The sequence below is a fragment of the Equus przewalskii genome, chromosome 20 (assembly GCF_037783145.1).
Source record: "Equus przewalskii isolate Varuska chromosome 20, EquPr2, whole genome shotgun sequence".
In the NCBI taxonomy this organism is placed as follows: domain Eukaryota; kingdom Metazoa; phylum Chordata; class Mammalia; order Perissodactyla; family Equidae; genus Equus; species Equus przewalskii.
The window spans coordinates 3775978-3802981 of record NC_091850.1 but is presented as its reverse complement, the minus strand read 5'-3'; the positions used below and the strand labels follow the sequence as shown (position 1 = coordinate 3802981).

Genomic DNA, 27004 nt, shown 5'->3' with positions numbered 1-27004 from the left:
GATGCTGAGCAGCCACTGGGAGAGTGCCCCTGGCAGAGGGACAGGTGGGGAATAAATGCAGAATGTTCTGGGACCATTCAGGGAGGAGGCTGGATACCATTCAGGTGAGAAACCTGACTGGAGCTCCAGGAGGGGCGGTGGAGATGGCAAAGAGAGTGACAGGGAGGATTTCTGAGGACCAGGGTGTGTGTGTGTTTCAAGGATGACTAATGACCTCTGCCCTGGCCACCTGCCGGTCTCTGTGAGGCCCTCTCCTGTTTTCCCCCCAGCCCTGTGGCTGCCTCCTGGCCGAGTTCCTGTTGTCCATTTCCCAAGTGTGTCCTGCAGACCCTGAGAGCTTCTCCGCATGGTGTCCGTTTGTATTGAGTCCTGCCAGAAGGAATCTGTTTAGCTTTACCAGAGAGGTTCCCCAAACACTACAACCACAGCACCCGATCTTCATTCATCAACATCCAGTGTTCTGTCGGAATCTCTGGCAACTGCTGGCTTATTGGAAGAGGTCCCACCTCTGTGATCAGGTGCTAAAAGCAGTGTTCTGCGGCACCCACCTGAGCCCAGACTGCTCTGCCCACCTTGGCCACAACATGCAGGTCTCTTGGCATATGTGGGCCCTTTCCTGTCCAGCTCCTTCTCACTGTCCCCTTTGCATTTCCTTCCTCAGGACCTTCCCTGCCTGTCAGCCTGGGTGGCTCCTGCCTATGTCTCCCTCACACACATCTTCCCCACATGCATCTCCTCCCAGCAGCCTTTTTCTGCATCTCAAGCGCTGGGTCCCAGACTGTCTTGGTTGCACTCCTGTAACAGACCTGGCTGGTGACATGCTCTGCGATGTTGTCTGTGAGACCTGTTTGGGGACATGAGGTGGCCACTGACAGGGTTTCTACTAGAATGTTCCCTCAGGTGACAGGTGGTGGAAGTTGCACTAGACAACGGGGGCAAGACAGATGTGGATACTGCCTGTGGGAGAAAGCTGCTCACTTCCACGTGCAGGTAAGGTCCAAGGTCCCAGGGAGGCTGCAGGGAGCCCAGCTCCAGGTGTCCAGGGCCACTTTCTGTGAAACGTGCCCATCTGAGAACTGGCTTGCTGGTTGCACACGATTCATTCCTACCAGCTGGGGGCCACGTGCCTGCTGGTGGGCAGCCTGTCACATGGTCGGCTTGTGGCCATGTTCTGATTGAATGAGCTCAGGATGCAGTTCCTGCACAGGGGCTGTGAGGCTCGAAGTGGAAGAAATAACGTCCAAGCTGAGGACAGGGACAGGCAGAGTCCATCTCGAAGGATAAAGCTGCCTGACGCTGAGTTGGTTGGGATGGGGCAGAGGGAGGAAGGCATTGATGTGGGGGTAGCAGGGTCACCATGCTGGGGGTCCTTCTAGGCAGGGCTGTGTAGAATCACTCACACATCCAGTGGCCAGTAGTACTGCCCCAGGACCACAGCCTAAGGAGTCCTCAGATGTGTTCTTGGAATTGGGGCCACCTTGGTGTCACCTCAGGGCACAGTGATGAGAGCAACATGAGGGCCTTGATGCAGTGTGGGCAGCAGCCTGACGACCATCCACGCGTGTTAAAAATACTGCACAGCCCAAGAGAATTGAAAACACGTGTTCAAACAAAAATGTGCATGGGCACGTCCACAGCAACACTACTCAAAATAGCCAAAAGGGGGAAGCAATCCAAATGTCCACCAATTGAATAAACTAAATGTGGGGGCCAGCCCCGTGGCCAAGTGGTTAAGTTTGCACGCTCCGCTTTAGCAGCCCAGAGTTTCCCCGGTTCGGATCCTGGGCGCAGACATGGCACCACTCATCAAGCCATGCTGAGGTGGCGTCCTACATGCCACAACTAGAAGGACTCACAACTAAAAATATACAACTATGTACCAGGGGGCTTTGGGGAGAAAAAGGAAAAATAAAATCTTAAAAAAAAACCCTAAATGTGCTTGATCCATATGATGGAATATTATTTAGCCACAAAAAGGAATGAAGCTCAACACACGTCATAATGTGGGTGAACCTTAAAAACATCATGCTGAGTCAAAGAAGCCACATGCAAAAGGTCACATAGCATATGATTCCATTTATATGAAATGTCCACTTATTGGGAACTGGATCCAGAGACAGAAAGCAGATTAGTGGTTGTCAGGAGCTGGGGGCAGGGGAATGGGGAGTGACTGCTAAGGGGTATGGGATATTTCCCTTTGGGGTGATGAAATGTTCTACAACATACAGAGATAATGTACAACATTGTGAATATATTTGATGACACTGCATTGTACACATTAAATGGTTAATTTTATGTTATGGGACTTTCACCTCAAAAAAGAAAAAAAAAAAAAAAAAAAAAACGCCCAGGCACATGGAAGCCAGCCCATGTGTTTTCTAAGAGCACACGGAACAGGACACCAGGTGTGTGAGCAAGTCTGTGGTGAGGGCCGCAATTCTTGGGGTTCCCTCCTCTCCAGGCAGGGATGGACTGGAGGAACATCAATAGAAGGGAAGAATACTCAGGTTTCCACCGGGTCCTTGGGTCCAGGGTCCAGGGCTCTGCGCTTTCACACCCTGTAGGTTAGTCCCTGTGGCCCCTTTGGCCGGACAGCAAGGGAGAGAGCTTGTCTCTAGAGCAGCACACAAGAGGGTCAGATGGCATGACAAAGACACAGCCAGTGATGGCTCCTGCAAGTTATTTTACTTTGAATATATAGGAAAAGAAATCCACAAATGGGAAGCTAGGTTCTATGGTTATGTCTTTTAAACAATGCTTTGTATTTACAAATTTATTTTTCCTGATTAAAAGCACCAGCTGAAGTTACAGGCTGCTTATACCCACTGAAACACATTATGCCAAACATACTTATTAAAACCCCTTAATGAAACAGAAAGAGAATGCAACCAACAAATTTACCCACCATGCCAGGCAGCCCCTCTCCGGTTTCCTTGCCTGTGTTCCTAATGAGTGGGACAGGGAGCCCTTGCCCCAGGGAGAGGATCCTCGCCTCACCCACGGGTCACTGAAGGGACCCAGTCAGGAGGAGACAGCTGTCTGGCTGCAAGGGAACCCAGCACCTCCTGGACCAGCCCCTGAGTCCTGCAGGCCCTGAGAGCCACCACTGACAGGAGGCAGCAGGAGGAACATACGAGGGTCTGACCAGCTTTCAGTAATTTACCTGCCAGCAGGAATCTTTCTGCTACTCCCTCATGCCCTGTATACGTAAGAGTGTGGAGGTTTTATTTATCTGTTTTTCCTGAATACTTAGCTATATGACACTGTGTGTAACATCTCCCTGGGCGCTTGCTTGCTGCCTGTCTTGAATTGTTATGATTGCGTGAGAAATTGTGAGGCACTAAATTTAGACTCACAGGAAGGTACTTATCGAAAACTTTATGTAATTGGAAGATGCTATGGTGAAGGGGAGGGTCAAAGCTCACACAGGCACGCACTCATGTACACAGTTTGGCTTCCATAAAGCTAGAGTAGAATATTAAATATCGAGTACTGAAATTTTTCACTGTAAACTTAAGAACTTACCCTTAACTTTATATACACAGAGACAACAGGGTGATCACTAAAAGCACTTTAACTTCAGGACAGACATTAAGTTTTGAGGTTCTTATTTCAACTGCTCTACATACAAAATGCCCTAGAAGCAAAGAAAGATTTAAATAAATAGGCAGAGACAAACATGATGTACAGCGTGATGGAAGTAATGTGGGTCTGGAGAGGTCGGACAGTGTAGGGTCCAGGCCGGCAGGTGCAGCTTGAGGCGAGATGGGGACTCTGTCCCACAAGTAGAGGGGAAGGCCTGGGGGGCACCCTCGATGGGGGAGGAAGACAGGACAGGGACAGCTTATGGCCAGGCGTCACACCCTCCTCTACAGGCCTCATGGGCCCAGGGGGTATTAGCCGAGGGGGCAGCCCAGAGCAGCATGAGACAGGGCCAGCCTTCCTTGGGTGACCTAGGATAACACAGAGATGGTGGGTCCTCTTAAGACAAACCCTGGCTGGCCCATCCCTCTGACCAACGGTTCACCTGCACACCTGTCACTGACCCCGAAGTGGGCAGCAAAGCACTGACACTAGCCTGGAGAGGGCAGTGGCCTAGCACAGGGAGGTCTGCTGACAGCCCTGCTTTTGGCTAAGGCACACCCAGGCCTCAGGGCCTGAGCAGCTGACCTGAACGATCCCAATGTTCAGAAGCAGCCTTCACAGTGCCAAGGGTAATGAGATGCAAACCAACAAGCCACTCTTACTTGTAAGACCACTCATCACCCCAGGCACTCTCAGGTGCCAGAAGCTGGAAGGGCTGGCTACCTAGACTGCCCCCAATGCCACCATCACCACTGGGGCATCTCCCCAACAAGCCAAGAGGAGTACAGAACTGAGCATGGCTGTCTGGGCCTGGCAGAGCCTCCTGGGGTCCAGCTCAGGAATACGTTTCAAAACTATCCTAAGACCCAAGGCAGGTAGGTCTCCTCTGTCTCCTCCTCTCTGCTCCTGTGGGTAGGGCAGGGGGCGAGGGGAGCTGCTGCCTGCAGGCCTGCTGAGCATCATCCGCAAACATCCTCTGCTGAGGAGGCCACAGGGCTGCCAGGAAGCAAGTCCTTCATTCCAACACCCTGAGTTGGGCTGATGAGAGTCCTTTCCCCTTTCCTCTGCTTCCTGTTGTATCAATGCTGACCAGGGAAGGCGGCTGGTGCAAACACAAGAGTCTCTGCTCCTGGCTCCAACTCTGTGAATCACCACACATGCGTGCACATACACGCACACCTGTGTCTAAAAGCATGGCCACTCACATGGCCAGATGGTGAATCCAGTCAAGGTGCAGGTGTTTGGAAGCGGAGTTCCTAGATCCTCCAAGGTCCTGACCAGAGCCCCCACTGTCAGAAGAGCAGATGCTGGAGAGAAAGGCAAGCTAGGAAAAGTGTCGTGGCGGGTTGTGCATTTTTGTCCCTGAAGTGTGCCATCACTTCTTCCCTCCAATTTTGGGCCAGAAACTGGCGTCTTGTCTCTGGTTTCCGGAAGATGCTGTGAACAGAGTAAACACTCCAGCCCAACATGGAGGCCCACGTAATGGAAGTCAGGTGGTGACACGTTGGCAATAGTGCCCACTCCAGCACGCAGGATCAGGACCTGGCTGGTGGCCAGCAGCCCACTTCCCACCCAGACATGCTCCCTCCAAGGTGTGACTCAGACATGGAAGCAGGACTGACAGTTCAAGACCACTTTAAAGGATGACTCTGAAAAATCGGCTCCAACATCCCACCTGTGAAGCTCAACACCAGGGGCCTGGTGCACAGCAGGAACAGCTGGTCGGCCCTTCCTGGGAGGGCAGGAAATCAGCCCCGCACACTCCCCAGGGACTTGGAAGCTCTGGAGACAGTCAGGAAGGAAGCTGGGAATATCCACACCAGCACGCATCCAAGGAAAGCTCAAGAGCTGTCTGGGTGGAAGTTGGGGACACATCAGGCCCCAAGGAGGCCCTGAGAAGCTGGGCAGTCCCTTCCAGGGGCCTCACAGGAGGCTGGCCAGGCTGGTGTTGGGTCCATTCTGAGCTTGGAACTGCACAGGGGGCGGGCCATCTGTCCACTGTGGGGGGAGAGGACACACAGGTGAAGTCCTTCCTGGGGAGTAGAGGTGTGCTAGGCCGTCTGTACCTGGAACGCTGCCCTCCTCAGCCAGGGCCCTCTTCCTCCAGACCCAAGTCAGATGGGCCCCTGGGAAGCACCCTGCATCACCTGCTTGGGTGATTGGCACTGTCTCCCCCACGTGAGGGGGCTCCTGAGGCCAGGCCGTTAGGGTTTATTGGAGAAATGCAGGGGCATGGCAGCGAAGTGTATACTTTTCTCCTTAGGGAGTGTGCCCCTGGGGGGCTGCAGACCAGGTGAGCCAGCCCTGAGGAGCCAACCAGCACCCCCGTTTTGTCTTCCCACCCCATGCCTGTACCGTGATGAGGTTGTGCTCAGGGAGGCTGCAGGCCTCAATGTGGTCCTGGAGTAGCTGCTGTGAGAAGTTCTGGTGCATCTGGGCAGCTTCATGGGCATCCATGGCATTCCCGCAGGCCTTGTTCAGGTCTGAAGGTGGGACACATATACAGGGTGGGCCCAGTTTGCCCTGCCACTGCCCCTACATCCTTCTCTCAGATGCGGGCAGAGGCCTAAGCTCACGCCCCCAGCTCCACCATTGGGCCTGTGCACCTGGCATGTCACCTGCCCTGAGGCCTGTCTGGGGTCAGCAAAGCCGAGCTGCCAGGAGCCCTCACACATGCCCTCATGAGTGTCTGAATCAGATGTCTTTGGAGGTGGGTGAGCAGTGAGGCCCACAGGGGCAGATACAAGGCCTGGACAGTGAGTGGAAGCTCGTGGGGCTCCCTGTGGATGCTGGCCTTCCCAGGGAGTTCCTGGTCAACCCCTGGGCACGTAGGAGCTCGCTGGAAGCAGAGTACCCAACACCTACTTCTGAGGCAGGACTGGACAGGCCCCAAAGCCCAGTGCAGATGGGAGCAGCCCCACCCCCTTCCTCCTTCCCAGAGCCCTGGGTGAATCTCTGGACCTCAGTTTCACAATCTGCAAATCCAGGAGCAGCAGCAACAACACTGACATCTGCTGAGCACCTGCCCAGCACCCAGAGCATCCCAGCCGGTCCTGCCTGACAGGGACAAATGCTGTCACCCACCATTCAGCGGGAATGAAACCAAGGCTGAGCAACAAGACTCACAGCCCAAGTCTTTACCCAGATGCCAAGAACCAGTCTTCTGGGTCCCAGAGAAACTGAACCAGATCCCGCGTCGAGTTGATGCCATGAATGAGCCCAGTGCCCACTGCCCTCAAAGAGGGCCTCCTGACAAGCCTGAGAATGTGCTACAACTGTGGCTATGGGCTATAGAGGCCCAGTGTGAGCAGAGGCTGAGCAGGGCTTACCAAGCATCTTCTAGCCTTGGGCTCTACCCAGTAGCCCTAATCTCTGGGAAGGGCCGGCTGCTGCACTCACCTCTCAGCAGGGCTGATGACCATAGCTGCACTGACATGTCTGGGATCTTGCTGGCCAGCTGCATGGCGGGCACCACCATGTTGTTACTCTCCTGTTGACCAAGAACAGCCAAGGAGTCAGGTGTGTGGCTGGGGCTGGTGGCAGGGCCAGCCCTGGCCCCACCTGCCATACCAAGCCCAGGCTGTGCCCTCCTCCTGCTGCTTGGCAAACTCCTACTCCTACTTCAGAGCCCAGCTCAAGGCCTTCTCTGAAGTACTCCTCAACCACCTTGGGGAAAAATAAACTGTCCCTACTCCTTAGCTATGCATGTGCCTTCTCACTGGGGTACAGCCAGGGGCAACTCTATGTGCTTTTGTCTTTCTAACCAGAGAAAAAGCCACTGGCAGCAGTCAGCTCTGGACCTAGGTCAGGAACCCATTAGAAATGAAGATTCAGGGGTCCCAGAGCCTGGGAGGAGGCAGCAGTCTGCCCTGGTGGGAGCGATGAGGGCTGAATGAACAAAAGAGGGAGAAAGAGAGGTTTCTCTTCTACATACGAGCCCACTCTTGTGGGAGGCTGCTTCAGACACGCAGGGTCGTGAGGCACCAGGATGTGACAACCCTCCAATTCTGACTCCCTGTGACTGCACAGCATCGCCACCCCGCCCCCACCCCCAATGCCCAGAATGAGCTGATTAAGAGCTGTTGGAGCCATAAACACCTATCCCTGACCACAGTGACCCACAGCACTATTCCAACCCTGCTCAGCCCAGGGATCACAAGCCCCACTGGCCTGAATGTTGGGTTCAGGGTGGCACTGGGAGAACTCCCTACACAGTGGCCCCTGGCAGCCCAGGGGACACCTGTCATTCAGCCAAGAGACTTACAAATCCTCAAAACCGACTCCTGAGGCCCAGCTTTAACACAGCCACGGTTGCGCAGGGTGTGCCTCCTCAGAGACACAAAAGCCCAGTGACTTCACACCGCCCGTGGCTGGCACCTTGAAGATGAGCTCCAAGTGGGTCTCAAAGCTTTCCAAAATTGAACCAAGCCCTTCCAAGACCTCAGAATGCAAAGCAGAACAGGAAAAACTACTCCCCTCCTCTAGGCCTGGGGCTGGGCCTCTGTCTGGAAGCTGCTAGGAGGGAGAGTCCCCCTTGGCTCCTAGGCAGGCTTCCTCATGCCCACCTGGGGCCGCCCCTACAGAATTAGATTTTGAAGATCCGTGTGATCCTGAGAAGCATCCTGCCGGAGGCCACTCACAAAGTGCCTGTGGACACTCCAGCCTGGTAGGCCCAGGGTAGGGTCAGCTGTCTCCCCCACAGACCCAGAACTACTTGAGGCTAGGCCTGGGTCTGAGGGCTCTTGGGGGCCCTACATGGGCCCCATACACACAGCGAGCAGCAGAGCTCCACAAATAAGCTCTGTAAGATGCCCTGAGATCACCCAAAACATGAACCAGAGCTGCAGCTGAAGAACTGCTTTGCCCACTCAGCCCCCATTCAAGTTGGCTTCTGGAGACGTTTAGACAAACGAGAGCCAGCAAGGTCTGATTCTACGCCTAAGCCTGCCGTTTGGGGCTGTGTGACCTTAATCTCTCCAAATAGAAAACAGCCACCACACTGAGACCCGAGGTGGGCAGCCCGCACTCAGAGGGTCCTCAAGCTGAGCCCTTGGTCCCTATCCAGCCCCTAGACACACACATCATGCTCAGAGGTTGAGGAGTGGGTGACAGTGTTCTAGAAGGAACAGAACTACACTCAGAAAGGGGAACCTGAAGTTGTCCTCCTCTGGGGGTGGTGACATCCCCAGCACTCAGGCCACGGCCACCAGGACCTGAGCTGTAGGGCCTGCTGGCCTTGGCAAACACATGTCTTGTCATACGGCCATGGGGAGAGGGATGTGCCAGGCTCCTTAGTAATGTTCATTCTTAGGGAGCCCTGGGGTTTGATCAGATGAAACTTTATGGGCCAAGACATGTGCCCTGTGTTATCCATCTTGTGAAAACAGCTCAAGTGAGGTTGGCTAAACTACAGAGCAGATGCTGCTTCAGAATTCTCACTGCCATTAAAAACAGCTCCGACACAGAGGTGCAGAGAAAGACGAGATAAAATTATAAAACAGCCTGACAAACAAAACCTATGTGTGGGCAGGGGCGAGTGGTGGAAAGAGCCAGAAGACAGAGGACTTGTGATGATTTTCTCCTTTGCTTCTCAGACTTTCCATGACGAACACACCATATTTCATAACACAGACAAACATTTCCTTAAAAAAATTAAAAGGCCTTGTGGGGGCTGGCCCCGTGGCCGAGCGGTTAAGTTCGCGCGCTCCGCTGCAGGTGGCCCAGTGTTTCGTTGGTTTAAATCCTGGGCGTGGACATGGCACTGCTCATCAAACCACGCTGAGGCAGCGTCCCACATACCACAACTAGAAGAACCCACAATGAAGAATATACAACTATGTACCGGGGGGCTTTGGGGAGAAAAAGGAAAAAATAAAATCTTAAAAAGAAAAAAAAAAATTAAAGGCCTTGTGAGATGGATGGGCAGGAGTAGGGGACAATGCATACCCTGGATGGGGAGACTCAGAGTCAGCTGATCCCACTGGGGACAAGCCTGAGGGTGCTCTGGGTGTGGGTGAAAACATGGGGTGCCCTGAGGGCACTGTGTGTGCTGGAAAGAAATGGACCCAAGAGATTCTGGCTGAGAGGACACATCTCTCCACTCCCATGTGTTAACACACAGGAAGAGGAACCTGCCCTCAGCCCCACCAAGCACTAGGGCTTTGCCTGACCATTGTCAGCGGCTGGCATTGGGACCGTCTGCGCCACAGACCCACCCTCTAAGGACCCAAAGCTCCCCTGACACCCCCAAAGGTGCCCCTGCCCTCACTGAGCCTCTTGGAGCAGTGGGGGGGAGAGGGGTAACTGAGACAAGATCATCAAGCGGCCCAGGATGCAAAGTGGTACTCAGTGATGCTCCCCCAAGCACCATGTTGCTCCCCTGCTCCTTGGCCTGGCCCCAGATACTCACCCTGTGGTTCCCCAACACATAGAAGATGTGGCCCAGGAGGACGAGGGAGCAGGCGGTGAGCCGGTTCAGGTCCTCTGCATTGGACATCTTCAGAGTTTCTCGCAGGAATCGCCTATGCGAGGGGAATAGACACTGAAGCCCTGTCGGGATTCCTTTGGGGAGAAAGAGGCAGCAGTGCCCTCACAGCCCCAAGCAGAGCCCGCCTGGTGGGGTGACAGAGGACCTGGACACATGCTGTTGGGGGAAGAGAACCACCCAGAGGGCCAGCCTGGGAGGCCTCAGGCATGGGGCAGCTCACCTTCACCCAGTACTCACTTGGCCTCGTTGTAGCGTCCCTGGAAGAAGGAGAAGAGCCCACGCACATAGAAAGCTGCCGCTCGGAGGCAGTGAGAGCTGAGGGAAAAGCAGAACATCACAGCTTGGGGGGGTTTTTGTGAAAGCAGCAGATTTATAAAAGGGGAGTGTAGAGGGTGAGGTGTCAGGGTACACAGTGAAGTCTGGGGCCCATGGGTGCTCACACCACCCCAAAGAGCAGAGAAAGCATAAGACTCTTCTGGGGCCACCTACCTGACAGGGAAGCTGTGGTCTGGATTGATCCTTTCCAACAAACTGTACAGCTGTGGAGGAAACATCAGTTAGGATCATTTTGCATTTCTAAACGTGAGAGGAATATGCTACAAAATTAACTAGGGCTGCCTGCAACTTCCTGATCCAATCTGACGGTGAGGGCCCATACCCTGAATCCCACGACTGTGAGCAACCTGCTGGGATAAGGGGCAGGACCTGCAGCATGACTGACACTTTATGTCCCCTCTGGATGTGTGTGGAGGGTGGGTTGCAGGATGAGAGCTGAAGCAGGCTGAGGCTGTTCCCAGTGCCCCCACAGCCCCTCCAGGAAACAGACACGGGGGTGAGGAGACACAGGGAAGCTGAGCTCCTCTGTGACCCACCAAAGCCACAGCTGGCCCTCAGATGACCTTGCCCACTGCACTTCCTGATAGCCGGAGCAGCTGGGCTGGGCTTTCTGCTCCCTGTAGCCCAAAGCATTCTAACTAATCCAGAATCTAGGAGGTTAACTAAGCTTTTTGTAGAAAAGAAGTGACGGTGGCCTGAACTAAAATGAATGCTGGCAGGGTGGAGAGAACTGGTCAAATCTGAGATGTTCCTGAGGCAGGATCCCAGGGCTCGGGGGGAATCCCAGGGCTGAGGGGGAGGATACAAGGGGAACCTGGTGTGAGCATGCTTGTCCTGCAAGGGCGCGCCCTGGACCCCCCCCCCCCCCCACGGCCCCCAGGAAGCTGGGGCATCAGAACAACCTAGGGGCCTAGTGCAGATGACTGCCTGAGCTGCTGCTCCTCAGAACTGAACCATGAGGCTTTGCTGATATTCTAGAACAGACAGCTCAGGGTAGAGAAAATTGTTTTTCTTCTGTGGGATTCAAAAAAGCTTGGCTTGTTTTTAGCAGAGAGAAGTGCTATTTGGCTACGGGAAGGTTTCTATCCCAAACTTGGCCTTCCCCCAGCCACACCTGCGCTCGGACAGTGTGGGACTCCACTCCATTGGACAGCAGATACCCTGGAGCCGCTGAGATTTGCTGGTGCCCAGGGCAACACCCTCCACCCACCCCTGAATAAGAGTTGAAAGAAAGGATACCAAATATGAAGCATGTCACCTACTACCTCTTGGTGTCTATTTCCTTCCCGTATATACACACTCGCCAGGTTGGTCACAATGAAGGCCCATAGCTCCTGGTGATTGGTGAGCTGGAACAGGAGACACAGGGCATTAGGGGGCTGGGCAGAGTACAGACTCATCACATTGGGGGCACCTGGTGGCATCAGAGCCACCCAAATGCTCCACAGTGGCTACTTTGGATTCTCCTTATTCTTTTCACTTCAGACACATCCCCCTCGCCTCCTACACCAAGGACAACAGCACTATCAGTTCTTTTCATTACAAAACCATCATCCACCTTATAGGAAATTCAGGAAAGAAAGAAAAGGAAAACCACCTGCCCTGATCCTGCTCTCAGAACACTCCGCAGTTTGGCCTATTTTCTGCTGTCTCTCAGGACTCAGACCGGAGCAGCCCCTCCCTCCACATCAGTCAGTGACCGGGAACTTCAGTGCGTGTTGACACAGCAGAGGAATGCACTGGTCATGGGGGACACCCTGCCCAGGTGGATGAAGCTGTTGGAGACAAGATGCTGCCAACAGCCAGTGGTGGATGGACCACTGTCCCAGCTCTTTTGGGGGAACAAGAATAGCCAAGAGTAGGAATGATATGAGTGGCCCAAGCCACTACCTAGACCCTGATTCCTCGCAGGCTGAGCAAGCGCAATTGTGCAAGAGGCCGAGGATGCCTGGAGAACAGAGACCCTGCCCGCATGACCCCAGCAAGTGTCAAAGAGGTCCAGAGAATCATTATTTTTTTTCTTAAAGATTGGCACCTGAGTTAACAACTGTTGCCAATCGTCTTTTTTTTCCTGCTTTTTCTCCCCAAATCCCCCCAGTATGTAGTTGTATACTTTAGTTGCGGGTCCTTCTAGTTGTGGCATGTGGGACGCTGCCTCAGCATGCCTGATGAGCAGCGCCATATCTGTGCCCAGGATCCGAACTGGCGAAACCCTGGGCCGCCGAAGCGCAGCGTGCGAACTTAACCACTCAGCCATGGGGCCAGCCTGAGGGTCTTCTGACCTGAGTAAAGATGCTAAGATGTCTGTCATTGGGACCACAGGAAGAGGACATGTTTGGGGTCAGGGGGGTTTGGATCCGTGTCCCAGCTGCACCACTTTCCTCCTGGCCTGGTGGGTAAAGACTCCCTGGAGCACACATCATCCATCACGGATTGTGACATTGAACTAAAGCAGCGGCAGCCACTTGTGTAAAGTGAGATAGGGACGGAGGAACCGAGAAACCTTCATGGGGCTATAGGTAATGTGGGGCAGGTGTGGGGCGTGTCCTGGCACCAGTGTGGCAGGCAGCAGTGGACGTGACACGAGCCAATGCCAGCCTGGCAGGCTGTTGAGAGGGCTGGGAATCATGAGTGAAAGTGGCTAACATGTGGTGCCATCCCCTTGGCCTGGACACCCTGTGTTCTGCCTTGTGGCTGCCGTCTGGGTTAGACGGGGAAGCCCCACCTGAGGCTGGCCAGGAGCACCTTGCCACAACTATCCCTTGTCACACTGTGCTGCCAGCATTGGCCTTGTCCCCACCCAAGCAGCAAAAGACCTGCCACAGAGAGCCCTGGATAAATGGCACGTCATTGTCACAACCAGCATCAGGCTAAACACTATGGAGTCGCCTGCTGACCATGGTTTTGTGCAGCTGTCGTCTTCATCACACCTGACTCCTTACTGAGAAGCACCACCCACCCAGGGGAGTGAGGGCCGTCACCTTACCCGCAGGGCTGTGGTGAACTGGGCTTCTGCGTTGTCCATGCAGTTGACTGAGACACAGTACAGGCCCTGGAAGAAGAAGGTACTGAGGGCCTGGAGTCATATGCAACTCACCCTGGGCCACATGGCTGCACCCAGACGAACCTGACAAGTGACTCTATTGAGCCAGCTACATCTGAGCTTTATCCTGACTATAAGGGAGAAAGATGGCATGCTTAATTATTCCTGCCTCCCGGGAGCTAGGTCAACTTAGACTTGATGAGATAGATCCTTGTCAGAATGAAGCCCACTGGGAACATTCTGGATCCTGCCTGGGGTGGTGGTCATGGGGTTACTAAGTGGCCTGGGGCCAGAGGCAGGCGGCCCCTGTACACTCACCAGCAGTGTGTGTAGCTGCGCTGCATGGTTGGAGAAGAGCCGGGGCGACTGTTGGCACAGCTGGCAGACCTGGGAGATCTGCGGGGAGAGAGCATGTCTGACGTCACATGGCCCGTAACCTGGGACCCGGTGTTCCAACAGCATTGGGGAGAGACCCCAAAGCTGGCGAGTGTGCCCATGTTCCACCCACACCAACAATGGGCACGAAGTCCCAGCAGACATGCCCATGAGGGCAAAGTGCAGCCCTGACCTCCTTGTGGTTGGTGACCTTTGTCTGTTACCTGCCTTCTACTCCCTTTCTAACATGTGTCTCAGCCAAATAGCACCTTCACCCAACTTAATGCCCCCGTGCCGTCTCAGGAAAGTGGGCACCAGGGGTTACAGATCGTGGGACAGGAAGAGTGCTAGGATTGCTGTCATGGGACCCCAAATCCCCAGACCTCATGTTCCTTGGGCAAAAGAACTTTTAGGAAAAAACCTACTGATGTTTGTATCAGATTCTCTGATCAGTCGTTCCTGTGCAGGGTCATGAACTGCCAGTTACAGTGAAATGACATGGACAAATGTCCTGCCAACATGCACTGGGCAAACTTACATCTACCCACGTGACCGCCTCTGAGACGCAGCAAACTCCAACCCCGCTCCTTGGCCTTACCTCCTGCAGGGCGGTGGCCTTGTGTCCTGTGACAAGCCTGCACATGATGATGTGCTCAAGTAGGATCACTTGGAAGGAGGACAGGATGGGGCTGCAGTCGAGCACTGGGGGCGACAGGCAGGGGTGAGCACATGGGGCGCAGCTGGAGGAGATGGCACAGGAGACGCTGAGCCCTGGCCTCATCTCCCATCTCCTACCACACTGGCCCCTCAGCTACCTGGGTCCGAGCTCAACTGCTCTGCTGGGCGCTGGCCCAGCAGCTGATCGATCACCTTGCTTGGTGCCCAATGCACTCTCAATCGAGGGGGTTCATCTCCCTGTCCAGGTGGGGAGATGGGCTCACAGCCAGGTTTTGGTGACCAGAGTGTTCTAAGAAATCCCTGGAGGGATCTGTCTTCCATTCTTGCCCCACCTCGACCCAGCAAGTACTCAAGAACACCCAATCACGCCAGGTTCTAGAAATGGTGAAGTTGCCCAAGAGAGTGAGACCATGTGACAGGCCTCAGTCAGCAATGTGGGCCTCCAAGTGGCTGTTCTCCCATTGGAATCAGACAGCACAGCCCTTTCCCAACTTGGCCACAGGGAAAGAATCACAGTGCCCGCAGGCTTCGGTTTTCTGGCTCTGACAGCTCTTCCCCCAGCAGTGCTGAAGGGGGCACAGGCAGTGAACAAGCAGGTTAACAGGGACACTGAGCCAGCCAAGGATATATGTAGCTCTGGGTTCCTGCTAGTCAAAGGTCTCTGGTACCACAGGACAGATTAGTTGAGCGCCCAGGAAGACCCAAGGCCTCCAGGGGATCTACTATTGGTCAGTGAGAGCTGAGTTCTGATCCCAGCCTCACCCTGAGCACGATTCACGTTACAACACTGATGACAGACGGCAAAAGCAGCCACCACCCGTTTCAGCTGAGCACTGCTGAGCCAGAGGGGCCCTGCTAACCGTCACAGCCACCTTATGCAGTTGGGGGGGCGGGGGGGGACAGGATAGAGATGGCAGAAGACCCCCAGCCAGGCATCAAGGGTCAAGCTCAAGCCTGGCCTGGTCTGCCCTGACCCCAAGTTGCCCCATCTGCCAAGTGGAGTAACAAGACCCACCGAGCAGGGACTAATGGCAACTGCTCAGGGCTGTGGTATTTCAGGGTCCTTCAAACCCAGCACAGGAGGCAGTTGTCAGGCCACCAGCAGTGGGTGCTGTAGGCAAGCAACCCTTGGAGCCTGACTTACTCTTGAGCTTCTCTAGCTGCATCAGGGCTTTGTCCGTGTACTTCTGTGCCTTCTCCAGGTAGCCAGCCTGCATGGAGTGCATCACGGTCACCTGGCGATAAGACCAGATGGTGGCGGTCACTGGGGCCCTTTCCTTGGCCACCTGGCCTCCCGCCTTGGCCCCCCTTGTCTACTCACCAGGTAGACAAGCACGCACATGTGCTCCTTGGGCAGCCAATGGAAGAGATCGGCAGGGTTGCTGGGCAGGATCTCATCGTCGTGCAGTGTGGAGATGGTCTGGATGCACTGCTGCAGCTGCTTCAGGCATGGCTTCACGCTTTTCACCTGCAGTGGGTGGGTGGCACCACATACCTCAGCGTCCACCCACTCCCATCTGGTGCCAGGCCCCCACGGTGGTGGCTCAATAGGCCCTGCCTGCCCAGTGACCCCTGGGCCCCTTCCTCCTGGGGGCTCCCACCACACTCACCACCTGCAAGAAGCCCACCCTCAAATGGATCAGCTGGCTATCAGGGTGAAGGGAAGGGCCAGGTGGGTCATCTGTGGGACTCAGACTCAGCCACCGCCCAGTGGGCCTGACATGAAGGCCTAGGAGAGGCCTGACCCTGCATGAGCCACGTTTCCTCTTTCCTGCAGTGACCCTGAGGGGGCAGGACAGCACCAGGAAGCTGGCAGTCAACCTCAGGGTGGGAGGCTGCCTCCCAGGCCTGGGAGGTCTGCAGGTGCCATGGTTCATATAGACTGGCCTCTCCATAGCATGGAGCCCCATCCCTAAGCCCCACAGGCCATCTCCGTGCTATAAGCACCCCATGAGAGTCTGCACTGTGATCCTACATGCTGAGCATGGCACTCAGTCCAATAGGGAAAGGTGAGTGTGGGTGGGGGAACCGAGAAAGCCCCTTACAAATGAGAGGCCCACTCAGCGCTTTCTGGGGCCTTCTCTGCCACCAGGCTCCACCTGGCCTTCCAGCACCCCAGAGAGACCCTGCCTATGGTCAGCCACTGGGACAGAGTGGGGTAAGGTGGATGGGCAGCCCCACTCAAAGGCCAAAATGTTCACCCTCAAACAGGTACAGCCGCTCCCAATTACACAAGGGTTATGGAGCCGAGTCTCAGACACGGCCAATCCCATCAGTCCCTACTTGCACCCCACAAAGCTGTCATCAGCTCGGGGGTGGTGGAGAGATAATGCTTGAGCACCTGACATGTGCCAGACACCCTACCAGAATCCTCACAGCTTATTCTCACGAATTCCCCAACTGTTCTTAGAGGTCTTCCACTGTTCATGCACTTATGAATGTGTGAGGCCACTATTCCCGCCATGAGGGCAGGAACAGGACAGACCCACTCTTGGAGCACCCTCTGAACGCAGCAGCATAGTACTCATACACCATGGGGTGTATAGAGGGAGCTGAGCCCCAGATGACAGATCCACTTTGTGGTGAGGGTCAGGAGACAACTACACAGCTGTCGTCTCAGCCCAAGGGCTGCCCACAGCCCGCCCACTCCCCAGCAGCCGTCCTCTGGGAGGTGCTACATACCTGCCCAGCATCCAGGTAGTGGGTTACCTGGAGAACCAGGAAGAAGACGCGCAGAGACTCCTTCTGGATGGGGTTCCCCTGCCAGTTCTCAACTATCTGTCCACAGAGGGTCAGCAGCGGGTGGACTTCCTGCAACTTGCGCTCCATCAGCAGCAGCTAGGGAAGGAGAAGCGCAGGTGCTAGGAGTCCCTCCCAGTGCACAGGGCTGCCCACCTGCCAAGGAATCTCTGGCACCACACAAGAAGGGAACAAAGCTGGGCTGGAACCCAGGTCCACCCAGTTCCAACCCAGGCTGCTCCTTCTTCAGCACAAATCTCACAACCTAGAATCTGAGTTTCACCTTGGAACCCAGTCAGGGCACCAGAGCCTTGTCCTATAGGCTGCCTGACGTGCGTGAGGGTCTGGGTGTCCGAGGTGCCGCACCATGGCAAGCGGGAGTGGTCTTTCCACACCCTGAGGGGGCCTGGCCTCCTGTCCGCTACACTGGCCCCATTCCACCCAGCCTCAACTTACCATCCCTTTGCTGAGGAGGAACAGTGCCCTGGAAAACAGAGAAGAGAAGTCAGTCTGTGAGGCCCAGGAGCCTCCTGGGATGACCGTGCGGCCCAAATGTTCATAAGGAACTAATGTGCCACCTCAGGAGTCTGTTACGCAGATAACAGCAGCCCTCAGAGGCCCCCAGGGAGGTTTGTTTTATTTACAAGACTGCTCTACTTTGTCCTATTTATCTTTCTTTACTTTTTTTTTTTGCCTAATTTAGAAAGTCACGTGGTTCAAAAGACGAAGGCATAAATGGGTGCTCAGAAAGCATGAAGGGGCAGGGTATAGGACGGCCTGTCTGCCATGACTGTACTCTCACTGACACAGCAGATCATGGCTTTTAGTTGGTGAACAGCACAGGCTGGGCGCAAGTGTCCACCAACTAGACACAGCAGATGGTGGGTTCTAGTTGGTGGACAGCAGAGGGTGGGGGCAAGTGGGCAGGCTGGGGCACCTGAACCCAAATCTGCACGTCACCGAGGCTTCTCCACAACTCCACTTCCTCGCCTGGGACTGCCTGAGCCCTCTCGGGCTCTCCTGAGGGCTAAGGGGTTGAACTAGGGAAGCCTCAGCACTGGCTATCTCCACCTTCAGCAGGCGGCAAGGCCAGGAGATTCCTATTGTCTTTCTTAAATCTTTCTGCACTTTCTAAATGAGCACGTACTGCTGTCACCAGCAAGAAAAATAATAAAATAAGCACATTAAGAAGTTCAGATAATAGGCAAAATAAGAGGTGAGGGAGCTGAGGAGGTGGTCACTGCCTTGACAAACGGCTCTGGGGCTGTGCTTGTGCAGAGCCCAAAGGCCTCCAGTTTGCTCAGCACCTAAGTCTTTGTCCCACCAGTCTTGGCAAAGTCCTCGTGTGCTGTGGCCATCAAGTGGGTGCATTCTCCCCATTTTACAAGTGAGGAAACCGAGGTCACCGTCACACGGGCGAGATAAGTCTATGCTCTAGGCCACCGTGCCATCCTCTATTGTTACCTCATGGCGTGGAGACTCTAGGATCTACTTGTCCATTGTTTGACTGTTCAAATCTTAGGCCCAGAACTTCACATGAAGGTTCCCATGTTGCCACACAGAAGCACTCACTTGGAGGCCCTATGTCCATTGTCAGAGGTTCTGGGCCAGGTGACCTGAAAATGCCCTGCCCTGGTGGAGCCCATCCAGGCCACCCACCCACGGTGGCATGGAGGCCTGTCTGGGGACACTAATGAATGAAAATGTGCAGCGATCAGCCATTCCTGTGCCTGCAAGGGGTGAGTGTCACCATGGACCCAGTGACGGCTGCAGCATGAGAGGGACAGGAAGGGCTAGACTGTGTGACAGCCTCAATCCCAGGGCAGGGTGGCTCAGGGACCAGGATAGCCTGCGGGGAGCTGCGTGGCCCCCAAGGGTGCTTGCAAATCTACAGCTCAGAGAACGGAGTTGGGGACTGTTTTGTCTCAACAATTCCATGGGACAAGTTCAGCCCTCATGTGACAGAACTTTCCAGAATCCCAATGCACACAACAGAATAAGAGCACCCCTGCCTGGAGTCTGTTTACTGTAGAAGATTCTGCTTTTGGGGGAAAAAAAGAGACAGACCGGAGGCCTGCACAGAGGGTGAAGTGCCAGCGCCTTTGACTCCTGACCCCTAACCCTAGGGCACCAGTCTCTGTATGGTCTAAGCAGTTTTGTGCATAATATGAATCTACGCCCCTTCTTTTACACAAATGTCCACTTACTCTGTGCATCCAAAAGATCCTAGGCGTCCCCTGAGCAGGGATACTGGGGTTGCCTACGGCACTGCCAAGCACAAAGCCCACATTCTCAGTGAGCACTGCTCTCGCATCTGTGCCACAAAGGAGAATGGCCCAGCAAACCACGTAAGTACTTTCTATTTCAAGAGATACTAGAAATGTACAAGGGCCAATGGTGCTGAGAATGCTGGCTGCTCCTCGCCCTCACAGTAGACTCTCTAACTTCTGACTTTATGAATTGATGGGGCAAGAGGGATCTCAGTGCTGCTTTAATTTGCATGTCTCTTATTGTGCACAAGGATGACCAGGGTTTCATGCTGAAGTGTGAAATTCTATTTGTTGTCCAGGATCAAGATGGCCAAGCTTTTTGTAAGTAAGAGGGGGAAGAGTGTGGGGAGAAGGTGCCTACCGCGTGTACTCGGATCCTACTACCCGGGCATACTCGGCCCCCACGCCCAGGAGGTCGCAGGCTGACACCAGGTCCTTCTCAAGTGTGTGCAGTTGCTGAAAAGGAGAGAGAGCAATGACCCTCACTTTCAAACTGCTTGTATTACAGCACCTGACCATAGCGCTTTGCTGGCAAGTTCAACTCAGTGTCAGTTTTGAGCCAAACTAACCAAAGAATCTCATCAACATTAATTGCTTTGGGTAGAGAACTCCACTTTGCCTGCAGTGTACATCATCTAAGCTCAATGGCACATAGAGCCAGCAGGTAACACTCATGGGCACAGACTCCCAGGGCTGCTAGCATGTGTCTGTGTGCTTTGTGGGCTGCCTTTGGGGGCTGGGCACCAGGAGGGGTGGCCAGAGGGGCCCCAAATGGGAAGGGACTCCCTCAGGGACAGGTGTCTATAGGAGTTTCAAACATAGAAGACTTAACAGGCTGAAAGGAAGGAACAGCTACGAAGGCTTGGTCAAGAACTTGGGCTCCTGTGTGCACACACAGCCCACCAACTCTGTGACCTGAGGCAGGTGACTCACCGCCCGGCCTGTTTCTATCCTGGCCTGCCAACAAGCACAAGTGTGCATGGGAGGATTAAAGGAGGCAGTGCTCGTATGGGGCAGCAGTGGGATTGGGGGGGGAGGGGAAGGGCCTCAGGAGCTCTGGCTGGGTGAGCTCTTCCCAGCAGGGGAATCCTCTGAGGGGGTCCCCCACAGGACAGGGGGCACTTCCAGCTCAGGGCTCACACACTACATGCACAGGCAGGTGAGGTGGCTGTGTCATGGAAGGTGGGTGAGAGGCAGCCTGGTAGGCAGGCTAGGTTGAGGAAAGGAGAGGCTGGAGGTCGGCTAGCGAGGGGGAGGTATGGGCAGAGCCTAGGATGGAAGAAGGGCCCCTCATGGTAGAGCCTACCCATTGCCCTAGGCCTGCTGGCCCTGCCACTGCAGCCAAGGTGGCCCAGCCTAGAGAGCCCCCCAGCCTGAGCATATTGGAGCACAGGGACTGGAACACTACCTATCTGAGGGAGCTGAAGGGAGACTGGCAAAGACCATGTGGAACCTAGGGCAAGGCCTCAGCAGCCCCCACTCTGAGGGCCCTGAGAGAAAAGGCTTGACTTGGGCATTTCTTGCCCAATAGGCAGTCCCTTGGAATCTCAGCACAGCTCTGAGAAAGCACAGTGGGCTGCTGGCAAGAAATGCTCCCTGAATTCAAATGAATACAGGCCAAAGGGAGCACCAGGAAGGAGAGGGACATGAAGACAAGGCCCTGTGTCAGCCACTGGGGAGATGGGCACTCCTACCAATCACCCTGGGGGCTGCTGAGAGTGAGGCCCATGCTGGGGGGACTGCTGAAGACAGAGGCTGGAGGGGGTTTGTGAGCAGCTTAAAGAAACATCTCCATGTACTTGGTGCAGCAGCCTGAGGAGGGCCTGTGTGTCCCGGAGTCTGCCTTTATTTGTACTCAGGGTAGGTGTGCCGCAAGGTCATGGCCCCATTAGACACTCACAAGTCTCAGTCAGGCCCACAATACTTACAGCAAGCTGGAAGAGCAGGCGGCAGTGCCAGTACGGGGTCTGCTGTGAGATCTGGATAGCTTTCCGCAGCAGCGGCTTTGCTGCATCGACGGAATTCTGAAAGGAAACAGTTGAGTCTGGGGAGGAAAAAACAAGCCAGCAAGCAAGCTGGATTCCTTACGCAGCAGCTGTGGTGCCAGAAGGCCACTCCTGTTCAGGCTCATCAAAGATTTGTGGGTTGCCAATTTACTTTATTAAAAGAGAAAAAGATATTTTATTGGACTCACTGTCTGGAAAGTTTCTGCATTGCTCTTAAAATAACACCTCATTCAACTAAACTGCAAGCAGCTTTAGTTCAAAATCCTGAACAGTCAAATTGGATGACAAGTGCCACCTTTCCTGTTCTGCAACCAGAAAGAGGGGTCAGGGGTGTGAAACATACACTGCCTCCTGCCCAGGGAGCCTCACACATAGCTGCCCAAAGTGGGGAAAGGTGATTTTCAGCTACATCTGAGATCAGGAACCAGATTAAGAAGGTAAACTACAGGGACTTGTTTAGGAATTAATCACCTTCAGCCTAGGAATAAGGCTGTTTTCCAACAGTCTTCAGAAAGTTTTAGAAGATTCTGCCAGCCCTCGATAGCAAGTGATCACCCAGAGACACCCCATGCCACAGTGCAGGAAGTAGGAAAGTAATGGGAAGTGTTAAAAGCCAGAAGGGAGTCCACTCCTGACAGCACCAATTTGTCACTGTGCCTTCGCTGCAGGGAGAGGGACTTTGCTTTCAAAAATCTTCATATGTTCTTACCTCTTGACAGTATAATTCAGACAAAAGACTTGCTGCTTCAAATTTGACATCTTCAAACTGGGGGATCTAGTGACATGCAGTTAAGGAAATACAGATGCTGCAAAAAGGCCAGTTTAAAAGGCCACTACTGGGGTTCTTACACAGCAGAGGCTGCTGGGACAGGCGCATCCTCTCCTGCTCTGAGACTCCAAGTTCACGTATTCTCCAGCAACCCCTGAGCCTGCTGCCAGCAGGTGCAGAGTTGGACGCTGGGGCACAATGAGGAGCACGGCACCCAAGGAGAGGCCACTGGGCCAAAGGGGCAGCCACAGCCGAGCAGGGATTCTCCAGGTGGTCTGTAGAGCAAAGCCTCAATCCGTGGGGAGTGTCATGGGGGGACTGAAGTTTATAACATGTTCTTTCTTTCAAATGGAGCATTCTTTAAAGGGAACAGAAGCAACAAGAAAAGGATACTTGCTGAGATATCAACCACTGAAAGGAAAAAAAAAAGGATTAATTCTCAGTCAAATGCTTGGTGCCTGCTTATTGGTATCACTTTGGAGTTTATACACGTTGTGCTGTCACCAGAGGCTGCAGGTGTTCAGTCAAGCGAGAAGGTGGCCTGTTCCGCCTGAGAGGGTGGGCTCACTCTCCCTGCAACCCAGCAACCAGAGTGCATCTGGGGGAGAGGGAATCAGAACATGCTCCCCAACTGACGTGGTCTTCCTGTCCCCGGGTGCTGGAGCCAGAGCAGGAGTGAGAATCGGAGCCCCTCCCACTAGGCGGCAATGCTTCAGAAGGAGGAGTGCAGAGGGGCCCCCAAGTGCCACTCACTGCAGTATGCCAACAGTCAGCAAATCATGTCACAGGAATTAATAACAGAAGAGTGAGTCTAGGGGTATCAGCCCTTACTGGAGAAATGATATTTAAAAGATGCTTGAAAATGAGCAAGGGTAGCCTCAGAGAGGAGGGAGGAGTGCTTCAGGAAGGATCAGTGTGGGTAGAGCCTGGCCAGGGGGCGGGGATGATTCTGAGACCCAAGCTCGCTGTCCCTCTCAAGCACATGCTGGGACACACTCGACATACTCCACTTGAGGACGACTGTACCTTGGAGTTCAACATCCCAACAGGAAAGTGATCAGAAGTCAGAAAGATAAAAGGTAAAGAGATACACATCTAAGTACAGACATGCAGACTCTCTTGATTCTGCAATGGATGTGCAAATGAGTGAAATGGAATAGTCTACTTCAAAGACAGTGTGAAAATAAGACAAGACTGAAAATTCACACAGGAATAGGTGTACAGCAAGAGGAAAGATAATAAGGTGAAAATGAAATAAAAAAGAACACAATCTGACAGAATCTGCAGAAACAGCTTCACGAGTTCTCTCGCCAAAAGATTTCAGAGTAAAGCAACACCCCTTATAATTATGAACTATTTATTCAAGGAGTCCCAGAGCAGCCAAGAATTCTGACATAGCCATATCACTGCCAAAACCACGAACAAAGAAGGAAGGCTCTAAGGGAGAATGTCCTGTCCTGCACTGTGATAGCTACAGGATCTGCTGAGGAGATCCAGGGAGTGAGGCAGCCAGCAGGGACTCCGAAGGCCTGCAGAGGCAGGTACCACTGAGAGACTAACGGCTGTGACCTCAATAAAGCTGCTGAGGACAGAGAGAAACACCCTCCATGCCTCTGATGGGAGCACTTAACAGATGATTCTTTCAAAGTTGGTAGAACTGATTAAGCAGATGGGTAAGGATTTTATACATTCCTTCTAGAAAGCTTACAAATGCAGCTGAGGAGGTAGTTAGAAACCGACATAAGCAAATAGGAGGATAAATAATCTAACCATATATATATATATATGTATATATATATATATATAAACTGATTACCAAGGAGGTTAGGGTCTCCCCGAGACAAAGCAAAAGACGATGAAAAGAACAGGGGAGCGGAATACAGTACTGAGTTCAGAGGCCAATTAAAAGTTTTTCCTATAGCACTTATAAGTTAGAGAAAATGAGATCAGGAAAGAATAGCAGGGGGAACGATCAAGGAAAAAATAGTAAAAAAAAAAAAAGAAAAAAAAAAACTTGCCATTTTTCTTTACAAAAAATTTTTTTTTGTTACTCTGGGTTGGCTCCCTGAAAAGAAGCTGGAACTTCTGTGGCCATTTATTTGCTCTTTAGGACTAGAAATTAGTAAACCACTTCTAAAAGGAGAACATGTTATGCTTCTTTATCAAGTGAGCCTGGGAAAGGAAAGAATAAAAGTTGATAGCTGGCTGACTTGGGAAAAACGCACAACTAATAAAGAACGAAGCTTAAAGAAAGCACGCTTGTGTTGCAACCCAACAGGAGATCACAAACAACTGCAGAAGGAAAACAGCACAGAAAACGACATTTCAGTCGAAATCTGGACAAATTCCCAGCTGGGCATGCAACGGACAGAAAGAAAGGGATTTCCAGGTGGTATGTCAGTGTGAGCCATGGAGGGGACCTTGTGGCTCTGTGGAAGACCCCACAAGATTCAGGGTTCTGTAAAATTGAGGGAAGGCACTTTGCAAGGATAAGGGGTTAAATTATGGCTCCAAAAGCCAAGCAGTTACAGGGAAGCAATCTTAGGCATGGGTGCTTCCACTCTACAGCGCTGAGTGGGCAAAATGTGATAACGACACAGCAGCTGTGAACCACTGCTAGCAACTGGCTGAATTCCGCCCCCATCTACCCTCGCCCTCTCGGGAAGGGAGGTGGCAGGATTTGTTGTTAATCAAGAGAAGGGAGAGCTTCAGAACAGAGTCATTCACTGAAGGCACTGGGCCACCAGGCCAGGACAGTCACAGCCTCCAGCTCCCCCACACCCAAGGAAGCCTGGCAGTTCATTTGCTCTCAGCCTTATCATGGCCCAGGAGAGACCCTGACACCAACCAGTAACAGACAGCTTGGGCACTCCTTGGGATCAACCTGACACCGTGAGCAGCTCTCCAGGCTCCCTCCTCCATCCCATTTAGGCCTCTACTCACAGGTCACTCCCACAGACTCCCTCGCTACCTTTGCCAAAAATAGCTCTCTGTCAACTCCATCCGTTCTCCCTGGTCCATATTTTTCATGGTTCTTCTATCACAGCCTAACCTTTTACTATATATTCATTGCTTGTCTCCCTCACTAAAACAAGCTTACGTGGGTTGGGACTGTCTTAGTCATCGCTGATCCCTAGCACCTAGAATCTGGCTTGGCACCTGGTGTGAGCTGATTAAATATCTACTGAATGAGTGAAAGACAAAAACCTTCACAAAAACAATAGTGACTTATTGTCTTGGCATGGAAGCTGATGATCCTGAGCCTAGGTTTGAGCCCAGTTTTGTTAATAACTTGCGTGGCTTTGGGCAAATCCCTTCACCTCTCTGGACCCATACTGCCTCACTCCTGAAACAATCAAGTTGATGAAGCAAGGACTAAAGTCTCCTTGACAAAACAAAGATCTGATATTCTCTGGAAGGCAACCCATCACTAGCCTTGTGGGTTCAGATTTATCTCAGATCAATAAACTTTAAAAATCTCAGTTGATTCTATTGAAGAAGTCTCTCCTTTAAACAGGATAAAGCTAGATAAATGGCAAACACTGGCGTGGTCTGACAGGAGCACAGTGTTGCTGTGAGAAGAAACTCCACAGCCAAAAAGACATCCCACAACTCAAGACTGGGGGATGGGGCCTGCCTCCTGAATGGGACGGACTGGTGGATGGTGGGAGGAACAGAAGTCGCCGCGGATACAGAGAAAGCAGAAGCTGTGAGATTCCCCACCTCCCCAACTCCTACTGAGCAACTGGTCCTGGAATCCAGAGCCCCCTCAGTTCCACCTCCTTACAGGACTTCAAATGACCAACTCTAGGCCTTTGCCTCCCACCTATGACTCCCTGCATCACTGACGGGGGTACAAGACCCTCCAAACCCTTTTCACACTTCCTGGTCCAGGTTGGAGACGCCTTCCCAGGTTTCCTGAGAGACCAGGCTTCAGATTCCCAAGGGATGCCTCCCCTATGCCCAATCACTTCAGGAGAGAGCGTTCAGGCTGATGCTCCCGAAACTGAGCCCAGAGCCCCGAGGAGGTGGAAGCTGCAGGGCCCACTGGCCGAAATGGGGAGTCCCCATAGGCGCGAACAGGCATCCTTCTGTTGATATCCTCCTGAAAACCTGAAGAATTTGGGCCTGTTTCTCCTGAAACGAGGCAACTCTCGGAGCATCTGAGCGGGGTCCTGGGGCCCTGCCTGTCACCAAAGACGTTAAATAAGATGTGAGGCGAGGCACTCAGGTCCCCTGAGAGGCAGGCGGCTTTGGGTCCCGCTGCCCCCGCGGAGATCGCGCCCCAAGTCCCCGAGGACCGGCCCGGGCGCCCCCGCCCGCTGGGGTCGCGGCCCGTCAACCCCGGCGGCTCCGCGAGGAGCCCGCGTTGCCTCCTTCCTCGCGGCCCGGCCCGCGCTCACCGCCTTCTCCAGATGGCTGCGCGCCTGCTCACTGTTCTTAGTGTGGTGGTAGAGTACCGAGCCGAGCTGCAGATGCGTTCGGGCCTCGATGCGCTGCGGCGGCTTGAAGGGGAACACGGCCTGCAGGCAGTGCACGCACAGGCGGATCTTGGGCGGGCTGGAAGTGCGGAAGTGCTCGGCGAAGCCCAGAAGAGCCAGATACCACGACTCGGCCGCCTCAGCCTGCGCTGCCTGGGCCGCCGCCGCCTGAGCAGCCGCCGCCGCCGCCTGCGCCGCCATTTTGGCCTCCACAACAACAAGCCGCCGCCACAAG

At 53.7% G+C, this 27004-nt stretch overlaps 1 protein-coding gene across 3 annotated transcripts; it reads right to left on the bottom strand.

Annotated features, from left to right (window-relative positions):
* Nucleotides 1-2663: 2663 nt before the first annotated feature.
* Nucleotides 2664-27001, bottom strand: MAU2 (MAU2 sister chromatid cohesion factor). Of its 3 annotated transcripts, none has more exons than XR_011530261.1 (19): nucleotides 26692-26970; nucleotides 22682-22699; nucleotides 22229-22294; nucleotides 21442-21537; nucleotides 19875-19969; nucleotides 17700-17727; nucleotides 17187-17342; nucleotides 15826-15972; nucleotides 15649-15739; nucleotides 14425-14528; nucleotides 13770-13847; nucleotides 13395-13460; nucleotides 11667-11757; nucleotides 10562-10611; nucleotides 10310-10387; nucleotides 9995-10106; nucleotides 6985-7075; nucleotides 5941-6068; nucleotides 2664-5583 (listed from the first exon to the last, which is right to left on the bottom strand). XR_011530261.1 is itself a non-coding variant. In XM_008535879.2 (19 exons), the coding sequence occupies exons 1-19, from the start codon at nucleotides 26968-26970 to the stop codon at nucleotides 5509-5511; spliced, it is 1845 nt and encodes a 614-aa protein (XP_008534101.1). In that variant the 5' UTR covers nucleotides 26971-27001; the 3' UTR covers nucleotides 2664-5508. The 3 variants fall into 3 exon arrangements, 2 of the variants coding, with proteins under 2 accessions (XP_008534101.1, XP_008534102.1); XM_008535879.2 differs by having other exon boundaries at nucleotides 11671-11757; nucleotides 26692-27001; XM_008535880.2 differs by having other exon boundaries at nucleotides 11674-11757.
* Nucleotides 27002-27004: the final 3 nt, after the last annotated feature.

Bases quoted from the DNA above. Each gene is read 5' to 3' on its own strand.
- MAU2 (XM_008535879.2), bottom strand. From the start codon at position 26,970: ATGGCGGCGCAGGCGGCGGCGGCGGCTGCTCAGGCGGCGGCGGCCCAG. The intron at 15,740-15,825 runs GTGAGTAGACAA...TCTTATCGCCAG, and splicing joins TGTGCGTGCTTGTCTACCTG to GTGACCGTGATGCACTCCAT. The intron at 13,461-13,769 runs GTGAGTGTACAG...TTCTTCTTCCAG, and splicing joins CGCAGCTACACACACTGCTG to GGCCTGTACTGTGTCTCAGT.